Source organism: Bos taurus, chromosome 15 (genome assembly GCF_002263795.3).
Source record: "Bos taurus isolate L1 Dominette 01449 registration number 42190680 breed Hereford chromosome 15, ARS-UCD2.0, whole genome shotgun sequence".
NCBI classification, from domain to species: Eukaryota; Metazoa; Chordata; class Mammalia; order Artiodactyla; family Bovidae; genus Bos; species Bos taurus.
Genome location: NC_037342.1, coordinates 5,757,904 through 5,769,134, shown reverse-complemented (window position 1 = coordinate 5,769,134; position 11,231 = coordinate 5,757,904). Strand labels below are relative to the sequence as shown.

General features: G+C 37.2%; 1 protein-coding gene across 1 annotated transcript; it reads right to left on the bottom strand.

The window, feature by feature from the left end:
• Nucleotides 1–230: 230 nt before the first annotated feature.
• Nucleotides 231–10,631, bottom strand: MMP12 (matrix metallopeptidase 12). The gene is given in 11 exon segments (NM_001206640.2): nt 231–1,042; nt 1,923–1,946; nt 1,949–2,025; nt 2,710–2,869; nt 3,237–3,370; nt 4,185–4,308; nt 4,819–4,980; nt 8,633–8,758; nt 9,068–9,216; nt 9,788–10,035; nt 10,485–10,631. Coding segments are annotated over 11 exon segments (1,413 nt in total). The 5' UTR covers nt 10,590–10,631; the 3' UTR covers nt 231–938.
• Nucleotides 10,632–11,231: the final 600 nt, after the last annotated feature.

The window sequence follows — 11,231 nt, the reverse complement described above, 5'->3', positions numbered from 1 at the left end:
GCCCACCTCCATCCATGGGATTCTCCAGGGAAGAGTACTGGAGTGGGTTGCCATTTCCTTCTCTAGGGGATCTTCCCAATCCAGGGATCAAACCCAGGTCTCCCACATTGTAGGCAGATGCTTTACTGTCTGAGCCACTAGGGAAGTCCAACTATTATTTAATAGTAGGTCCAAAATTATTTTCAAAACACATATTCTGTTTTTAAAGAAAAAAATTCTTAAAAACCAAATACTTTCTTTCAAGTTTTTATTTGAGCAATACATATATTATAAAAGATAACAGAAAAGTCAACACGAACAATAGAATAAAATTATATTATCACCATAATTATATGATTTATTTATATATTACTTTCGTTAATTGTCATTTAAAAAGTTCTAAGTATAGTCTACTTTTGTTGTTGTTGTTCAGTCACCAAGTTGTATCCAACTCTTTGCGACACCATGGACTGCAGCACACCAGGCCTCCCTGTCGTTCACCATCTCCCAGAGTTTGCCCAATACATGTCTATTGAGTCGCTGATGCCATCCAACTATCTCATCCTCTGTTGCCCTCTTCTCCTTCTGCCTTTACCCCCAAATAATTAAAATACCCTTGCTGAAACATACAGTGGTTACAGAGACTAATCATTTCTTGACTTAATTAAGCCAAAGAAATAATTAAAATTGGTCAGTTGAAGGATATTAGGAACCAAGATATTCTTTTGGCCTTTGAAGGTATCTGTTCAGAGTTCAATAAAAACTGACAATGAGCATTTTCAAAATCAAATAATCTTATATATATATTATATAATCACTTGTCTATATAGTCATTTATCTGTGGTTCATAGATTTTACTTATGATAACATATCTCCATACATGGTACTGGGCACATAGCAAGTATATAATAAATATTGTTTAAACTGAAGTGAACTGACAAACACCAGTAATTATATCATTACTTACAACCTAACACAGTACTGCTTTTTAGACTTTCAACGACACGTTGGGCTAGGACATTATATTTAAGTAATATAGAGCCTTGGAAGAAATAGTAGTGTCCTAAAAATGAAAAAAAAAAAGAAATATTTTAACTCTCTGATTGCATTCTTAAAAAAAAAAAAAGATAACCTAGATTAAACAAGATCAAATTCAAGTTTATGAAGTTGGATTTCTTGATTAGATATCCTGCCCTCAGATATCTACCTATTACTAGTCTTTTCACCATAAATATCTTTATTATCTTTAATGAGAAGTTTGTTTGGTCTTTAAGACTGACTCTTAAAAATGTAAATGTTTTTGAAAATTCACACTCCAGGTGGAGAATTCAGAATGGAAGAGAGGAGAGTGAACTCAGGTAGGGTGCATAGAAGTGTTGATGGGGAAAGTAAATAAAACAAGGGGATAGGAATACAACCCAAAATATCTTGACCCAAAGATATCTTGCTTAGCCTGACCTTGCTGGAAGACATTCATAAACACAAATTCAAATAAATTCAAACTTCTTTCATCCCACCCTGAGACTCAGTCCATGAGAACCCATGAAGGGTGGAAGGGACTGAAAGGAAGTTAAAGAACTCAGGACATAAAAATGTGTAAAAGATTCCTGCTTGCCTTGACTGCTATCCGCTTGCTTACGTATACTGTGCAGCTTGACGTGATGGAAATCCCAGAGACTCAGACATATGAAAGTGGCAAGAATTATCTGCTCCCTGTCTGATAGACCACCCTAGTATAAATCCATCATTGATGCCACCTCACTCTTTCTTCTGGCCCACCTATTCTGAGCCAAAAAAATTGCAGATTTTCTCTCTGTGGCCTTTGGAGAACTGCAGAACTTTCTCTTCCAATTTGGAGCCCTTTTCTCTGATCTTGAAGACTCTATAATCCAGTATTTTAATAAGGGTTTTCCATTCTTTTCATGGTTTCCCAATCCACTTACTGTTGTAATAGAAGACTGCATCAATTTTGGGCCAATTCCTGGGAAGTATGTAGTAATCAACTTGGGATAACCAGGGTCCAGGAATTGTCTCCTCTCGTCATACCTGAGCAAAGAAATAACCAGCAGAAACTACATCAAAATATGGATTTCATGACATTAAGCTTGATATTTCATGGTTATGAATCACAAGACCTGCCTTATTCTCTTCTGAAAGAGTTTAAACTGTACCCGTAGAAAACCAAGGACCTAAACCATTCACAGATTAGGACTCAAACCCTAGGCTTCTTGACTTCCAGTCAAGCACTCTCCCCGCTCTGCCAGAATGCTTCTGCCCATGCTAGAGCCTGACTCTCTGACTTCCAGCTAGTGAAGACCTGGAACAACCTGCTGTCACTCACAGCACGGTTCCCTCATTCTGTCTCCTTGGGGTCCAACATTTCCAGAAAGGAATCTGAAAATGCATACGCCCTGCAAACTGACTGCAAATACTAGGTCTCATACATTGACACCTCTCTTTTTCAATTCATTTCCACTGTGATTAGTAACATGACATTTTATTTAAAGTGCTCCTTTTAAAACATGTATTGTCATCTCCTATCATAAACCAACAGTGCAGAGAAAAGAATTAGGTTGAAAACAACTGTTCCAGTACTATATTATCTTGATCCCTCTTGTAGGAAAATCAAGGGCTGTTTAAAATTTAGATTAAAGGCTGTCTTCTGAAAAATCCCATTCCCTGAGTGTTTCACAAATCTTAGGGGTCAAATCATCAACCGTTAAAGCTCACCTCCAAAACTTGTTACCTACAAAGAAGTAGGTCTTATAGAAAAGTGGGTTAAAAACAGCTGCATCAATTTTTTTCACTGAGGAGGGGAAGCCCAAAGAATGTATGCTCTTGGGATAGTTTAACTGCGGTTTCAAATTGTTCATTAACCAGTACTTGTCATCTGTAAAGACAAAGAGAACGGGTAGATTGTAATCATACGGAAAGAGTAATAGAAATACTGACTCAGCACAAGAAACATCATTCTTATTTCATAGATTCAAAATATATTACTCCTGTTCTTAAACATGGTTTACCTTCTATAGCTCTGTATTTTTTTTCCAAAGTATTATCTTATATTTCATAAAATTTTGCAATAAGCTTTACATATTACCTAAGTATATTTACCCTATTTGGGGCTATATTTCAGAGCCTCCATTAATAAAAATCTGGAGTGCCTTTTTAAAAGTTCTTTAAATGTACTACTATTTCCTTAATTTGTTCTCTTCCTTAGAAGTAGACTCAATAGCAAAACTAAACATTGGAATTACCTTTAAAAAGAAAAACATGACTTCTGTCTGCAATTTCATAAGCAGCTTGAATGTAAGACGGTAGGTTTGGACCTAAAGAAGAAATTAAACTAACGCTGGTTTTTGGACTCTCAGCAAGCTTCCACCAGAAGAACCTGACAAGAAACATTTAACACATTAAAAGATCTCTGTAGACCAAAGAACCATGAAGAGGGAAGGACCTGTGAAAGAACTTCATGTTTCTTTCCAGCAGCTTCACATTCTATTCTATGGGCATTTGTGTAGGAGAACCACACGCAGAGGATTTTAATCACCTCCAATACTAGCAATGATCTTAACAGGCAGACTGGCATATGGAAATACGTGGAGCTTGGAACCAAGGTATCCAGGTTCTAGTCTGAGCTCACAGCCCAGGCGCCAGTTCTGTAACCTAAAGGAAGTCAACTCAACCTCAAGTATCTCAGTTCCATAAACTCAATAATGGGGAATATTTGTTCTGTCTATCAAATACTAATTTTCTTCACTGCCCCACCCATCCAATATCTGGTTCAATATATGTTCTAAGACAAAAACCATACATCATCCTGGAATTCTCTTTTTTATAATCAAGAATCGAGTCTGGTACTCTGTCACAGCTTTAAGTCCAGATTTGACCATCTTAATTAAAATCTATCAGTATGATTAAAATAGTCTGACATCCTTGCTACCTGTTTTATCTGTCCCCAACCCAGATTTTTGCCACAGATCCATTTTTACAGCTCAGTTTTCTAGTTAAAACAAATATAATCACACTGCTCTCCTGCTTCAAGATCCTCAAGATCTCTCCATTGCCTTCAGAATCAAGTCCAAGTTCCAACTCACAGATTTTATCTACTTCGTTTGTAAATCACGTTTCACCATTCTCTCTCACACACAAAAAAATCTTAGGGATCAGCCTTTAATACTTGTTAGATGTGAAAATGACCTTACCAGTCTTTAAAGAAAAAAATTTTATCTCCCACAGTAGTAACAGCATCAAAACTCATATTGGGGTCACAAGCAGCTGGGTTTGTATTGTCAGGATTTGATGGAACTTGGTGTTTATCTGGACGTCCTGAAAGTACATTTCAAGAAGCATTAGAAGAAAAAAAAATGCCTTTTAGTTTTTAAGATGAAGAAACACTCTTTAAAACATTCAATGTTCTTGATGAAAAATACTTAAAAAGCAATTTATGTTTTCTATAACATTCATAGGAATACAACAAATATTTTTCCCCTTCCATGTGGTTGCAACATTGTAGAGAATAAAAATCTGATCACTCTGTTCTCCTGTTCTGGTTAGATTATTTGTCCATATACCTTCTTCAAAAGACAATGGTATGCTGGATGGGAAGAACAGATTTCAGACCAGAAGACTCAGGTTTTGCCTCTGGCTCAGGCATTAACATGCTAGGTCCCCTTGTACTCATCCATAAATGAAGATAATATCTGTGTTACCTATACCTTACAGAATTTTCATGGGGTTCAAAGAGAAGATAAATCTTAATGTTTATCCAAATGCTGATAGTATGAGATTATTCATGAGTATCTTTATTTGGCAAAATGGTGAAGAAATTCAACTCACCATAGAGAGACTGAATGCCACGTATGTCATCAGTAGAGAGGCGAAATCTCCTGTAGTCAACATCTCTGTAGCTGGGAAACATTATGGCACGTGTATCGCTGGAATGGTCAAGACCCAAGGAATGGCCAATCTCATGAACAGCAACTAGGAACAAGTTTGGGCCTAAGAGAGAACCAGTGAAATCTATTGGCACCTACAGAACAATGACACAACATCTGACACCGTGAAAAGGGAAACTTTTAGAAATATCTCACTTTCCTCCTTCATGAGCAAGCTTTTTCAGCCTTGGCACTGTCGACATAGGACAGACTCCTCTTTGCTGTCAGGGTTGTCCTGTGCATTATGGATCTTTATAAGTCTCTAGTTTTACCGTTGAATTCAAGTAGCACACTCCCCTCTAGTTTTGACAACCAAAAAAATGTTTCCACATATTCTTTTTCTTTTCTTTTTATTGGGATATAAAGTGAAAGTGAAGTTGCTCGGTCATGTCCGACTCTTTGCGACCCCATGGACTGTAGCCCGCCAGGCTCCTCCATCCATGGGATTCTCCAGGCCAGAGTACTGGAGAGGGTTGCCATTTCCTCCTCCAGGGGATCTTCCCCACCCAGGGATCGAACCCAGGTCTCCCGCACTGCAGGCAGACTCTTTTCCATCTGAGCCACCAGGAAAATAGTCGCTTTAAAATATTGTGTTAGTTTCCGCAGTACAATGAAGTGAATCAGCTATATGCATACATATGTCCCCTCCCTCTGGGAGCTCCTTCCCATCCCCTCATCCCAGCCGTCTCGGTCACCACAGAGCACCAAGCTGAGCTGCCTCTTCTGTACAGCAGGTTCCCACTAGCTGTCTGCTTTACATGTGGTAGTGTATGCCTCTGGTTAAGGACCGCTGCACTCTCAAATGAAATATGTTCCATTGTCAAAACTTCTGGAATAACTCACAGCTGTGTTCATTGCTCCTAAATAATTCTCAACTCACATGACCTTGTTCTGCTTTTCTCTTAATCAGGCTTCAGTGGATATAGAAAAGTCTTTGGTAACCTTCCTTTACAAAGCTCAAATCTTAAATCCATATTAAGGTACGGTATTGTGAGTCACTGAGAAAAACACCACATTATGTCTAATACTTACACAACCAAAAGGAAGTCATTTTGTTCTCTATTTTCAGATGAGGATATAGTATCAGCAAGATTAAATGACAAATTAAGTGCCTGAGCCAAGATTCACATCCAAATTTCTTGGCTCTAAAAATTTCTTGGATAACCCTTTTCCTAAACATGATTCCCAATGAAATCAAAGAGACTATATTTACACTTTAGACATATTTACACTACCACATTATAGTTATAACTGTTATTTTTTTTTTTTTTCCTGTATGTCCCAGAGGCTGTATCTTTGTAGGTAAGAGACAAGGGTGTGCCCTTTCTCTCAGATTTCCTAATTCTCAGAAGATTTGAAAATTCCTGATTTTTTAAAAAATCACATCCTGGGCCATAAAGCTAGCCTTGGTAAATTCAAAAAATAGAAATCATTCCAAGCATCTTTTCTGACCACAATGCAGTAAGATTAGATCTCAATTACAGGAGAAAAACTATTAAAAATTCCAACATATGGAGGCTGAACAACACGCTGCTGAATAACCAACAAATCACAGAAGAAATCAAAAAAGAAATCAAAATTTGCATAGAAACGAATGAAAATGAAAATACAACAACCCAAAACCTGTGGGACACGGTAAAAGCAGTCCTAAGGGGAAAGTTCATAGCAATACAGGCACACCTCAAGAAACAAGAAAAAAGTCAAATAAATAACCTAACTCTACACCTAAAGCAACTAGAAAAGGAAGAAATGAAGAATCCCAGGGTTAGAAAAAAAAATAAAATAAAATAAAATAAAAAATAAAAAATCTTCATTATAGTCTAATGCCTTCATTTTTTTCTTTCTTTCTCTATGGAAAAAGGAAGCTCAGAACTGACTTCCCAGGGTCACACACCATTTAGCTACAGAGCCTGATCTTGAAATACTCTCTAGAACCCAAGATGAGCAAAGAGTTCACACCTCTCTGAGGGATCTCTAAGAATACGGATCCTCCAAGCACTCCCTGTAACACACGGGTCCAGTAACAGATTCAGAGATGCTTTCACTTCTACCAAACAACGAGAAAGAAGACGCAAAGACTCATTCTCTCCACTCTGCGTAAGACTGAGAAGAGTAAACAAAACCTTTTACAATTTAGCCTAAACCTGAATTTATCTTATTCTCAATTCCTGTACTACTTGGTACAAAAGATCGCTACTGGTTCTCACCTCAAAATAATGGATTTTGTTTGTGTACTGTTTCCTTTTAGATTGTGTATTTCTCAGTGGCAAGACTGTGCCCTTTTCATTTCTGAATCTAAGCACCTCTATCACCTAACACCCTAATAGAAACTCAGTAAAGACTATGGGAATTGTTCATTTAATTTACTGTGTCAAAAAGAAAAAGAATTTACTGTATCACAGTTAGTCAAGAATAAGGATTTTAAATTAGGATTTTCATAAATAATTCAGTCTTTTGAAAGCTTAGAATTAAGCAAATTAAAATAAGGCAACATGGACAAATAGAAAGTATCCATTGTGCTAAGATAGGACCTAGGAAATAAATGGTCTGGTCCCAGCTTTTTCACAAGGTAGCCTCTAACCTTTTCTTTTCTCTATCTGTAAAGGTCTGTATTAAATGACTTTCCTAAGTTTCTTTAGAATTTTAAAAATTCTCCAGGCTAATCAGCACCTTTCTCCTGTCAGATGAAAAGATTACAAACCCAAAATGCCTTTGGATAAAATTTGCACAAATTTAACATATCTACTGAGGATTTGAGGCTCAGCCAGGACCTAATCATTTGTCTTTTGACAACAAAAAAAAGTTATCTTCTTAATCAAAGGTTTCATAAGCCTTAGGCCATGTGTCAAACTAAAACAAATAGCCTTTCTGGTCTATAAAAATATTGCCATCAATGCAAGCAAGGTCAGCTGGGGGTGGAGATGATGGTGCTGAGTAGAGCATACTCGTGATGAATTTCTCTTTACTTCCTTTCCATATATAGTCAGTCATAGAGTCTAGAATCTCCAATAGGAATATTAAGAAAGCTTCCCATGTGACACCTTGGATTTTCCAGTGGATAGTGACTTCTCCAAATAACAGGGGATGTTCGTTACCCTCATCCCCCAACTGTCTGGGATGGATGATGAGTTTTATCCCCTCTGTAAGTACACACAAGGTATTAAATGATCAATGGGGCATTTTGAAATTTTTATCCCCAAACCACAAGAGACTACCTGACCACATAACCTTGTATTTCTTTATAGAGATCTCTAAATCCTCTAAAACTTCATCTTTTTATGCCACTCTGAATTTAGGAAATTGTTGGTATATAATGAATCATGCAAATGATCACACTGTTCTAGGATTGTTGGCATATACAGCGTTAGTATCTGTATTTGTTTGAGTTTATGGATTGTACTGCCAAAAACTGATCCCCTAAATAATGGCTTTTTTCTTTCCATACTATGGTTCTTAAGGTTCCTGAGTGTATACTAAAAAACTAGTTTATCTTCATAGATTCTTGGAAATGAACTTTAAAATAATCTAGTCCAATATACTCCATTTATAGAGGGTGAAGTGGAAACAGTGCTACAATTTTATTCAGTGTCAAAATTGTAATCAGAAAAAGTTTTCCTGTCCTTATAATCCTTTCTCAGAATGTGGCCTTTCAAAAACAGGATATAACTTAGAATTTGTTAGGATTTTCTAATTCTTTGAGGGCTTGGGGAGCCTACCTTTGTGTCCTTTAGTCCAGGTTTCAGCCTCATCAAAATGTGCATCTCCTCCAAGACCAGCTCCAGGTGCAAAAGCATGGGCCAGGATTCCCCACGGGCCATCGAAAGAATAGGCGTCTCCATGTTCTTATTTTTTAAAAAAGAAAAAGCAAATTAGTCTATCTACACATGTTATGTGTGTGTGTGTGAGTGTATGCTCAGTCATGTCTAACTCTTTGTGGCCCCATGGACTGTAGCCTGCCAGGTTCCTCTGTCTATGGAATTTTCCAGGCAAGAATACTGGAGAGGGTTGCCATTTCCTACTCCAAGGGATCTTCCTGACCCAGGGATTGTACTCGCATTTCTTGCATCTCCTGCACTGGCAAGAATATTCTGTACTACTATGCCACCTGGGCATGCCAAAGGAGACAGATGACATAAGTCCAAGTTCTCTACCTCGAAATGCAAATCGTATCATGATATCAGCCTCGTTGTCATGAACCTTTCTGAATTTCAGGGGAGTCACATCACTCCATACTTGAAAAGCTTTCTGGAAGGCATCGTCAACATCTTCAGGCTTCAAGTCAGGGGTGTAATTGTTGATTCTTTACCAGCAGAACAAAAGAGGAAAATACATGGAAACCATGTGTCAACTTTGTTTTATTACAATACTTCATTTCTGCTAGCATCATTCAAGAATGAATCATTCCATAAATCAGTAGTCCAGATGAGAAAAACCTGCTTCATCTACAGAAATATTTATCCTTGGGAACCTTACTTCTTAAACAGAATCTAACTTGATTTCTACTCACTTATTTACAGGTCACCATTATGAAGGATTTACATTTGTAGAGGCTTATGCCTTTTACCCCTGCTCCCAGACTTCTTCATTTATCCATCTAAATAGTCTATAAAGCTTTCTCTTGCTTCTTTTTAGATTCAGCTTCATTCTTCTTTTACGTATGGCTTTCCTACTCTGTTCTGGACTTGCAAGCCCAACAATTCCGTTGAAGGAATGGTTTTCCCTTCTAGAGACACTATTTTAACACAGGGATAGTGTTAATAATTGAGGGATGCTTCCTATCTACTTCCAGATTTAGAGCTGTGTCTAATTGGCTCAAGTTTCTAGAACACAGACCTAGGGGAAAGTAGAAAAATACTTGGCTATGATGTTACCTGTAGGTGATAAGACGTTTCTTCCAGGCTGGCCGCCCTGGAAATACTTGGAAATTTTTAACATCTGGCACTCCACATCGAGGTCTGTGCATCATGTCCAGAGTAGATGTGTCCAATTGCCCAGTCACTTTTAGCCCAAAGAATTGCTGCATTTCCTGAATTTTATCCTCCATGACGTTCCTATTGACTTTCATTTTTGTCATTGGAGTTGTTTCCATCTCAAGGCCATAAAAGTTTGCCAAATATCTCTGGAAAAAATACATATATTGATACATCATTATATAGAAAGGTTTCTGTTGGGGCTCTGTGTTTATAACTTGGCTGCACACTGATACCTTTTTAAGGCAAGGGTTTAGCCATTTTGGAGAGTTACTCAGTTTTTCTGAATCTCTCACGTATATGGATGTTATGAAACTTTTGTTTGATTTTCTCTTGTTAATCTGTCTCATATCAATTTAATTTTTAGACCAGCCAGAAGAATCTAGAAAAGTAGAGGAAAATTTTTTCCTCCCAGACACTTTTTTCTTACATTCCTCTTCAGCAATAAATAAATAAAAATAAGACAACAAAACAGTGCTAAAATCCAATAGCTCCCTAAAACAGTTTTCAACTAGTACTTTCAGGATAAAACAGGTCAGTGAAATAAATCTTAAAGACAAAAATCAGGCTAGATAAATTCTATAGTGCCAGTTCTTACTTGAGCGAATGCCACATCATTTTCTTCAGGGCTTGGATAGTCAGTCAGTGGGGCAGCTCCAGAAGCAGCGACCTGCAGAGCTAGTATCAACAGAAGAAACTTCATTCTACACTTCTTCTGAACAGCTTAGCCCAATGTACCCTGTTCCTTCCCAATGCAAGTTCCTTAAATGAGTCTCTTTATATAGCCCTTAGGTCAGGCTCTGCGAATACGAAATTCTTTGTGTGACTCACAGTTGATATCATCCTTTGATTTATCTCAAAAATAAATATGACCTTATTCTAGGACCAACAATGGGTTGATTAATATCTAACCCATCCATGGATCAATTGACATCAGAGATCCCTCACTCAGACAATTCAGAGTACATTTCTTCAAAATAAATAAGCTCCAACTTCCATCCCCCTTATAAAATAAGGCATTGTATGAGAAATAATAAACATCTATAATATTAAAACAATTTAAAAATGCATTTTTAGGGAGTTCTCAACTTTCACTCTAATACTTTCCTCATATTCCTTAGAGGTGAAATAATCTTTTTTAAAAAAACTAAATTCAAGAAGTTAGATAAATAAAATTATTTTGCTAGAATAGAATACTCTGTAAGCTGAATCTAACTCCCTAGAGACCTGGTGTAGAGATTCCATGTTTAGAAAGGGAAAGTTTATAGCATCATGATGTTTTGATGTTTGTTCTCTGTGTCGTACAGACGCAGATCTTACTTCTACAACTTGAGATCTTTAGGCT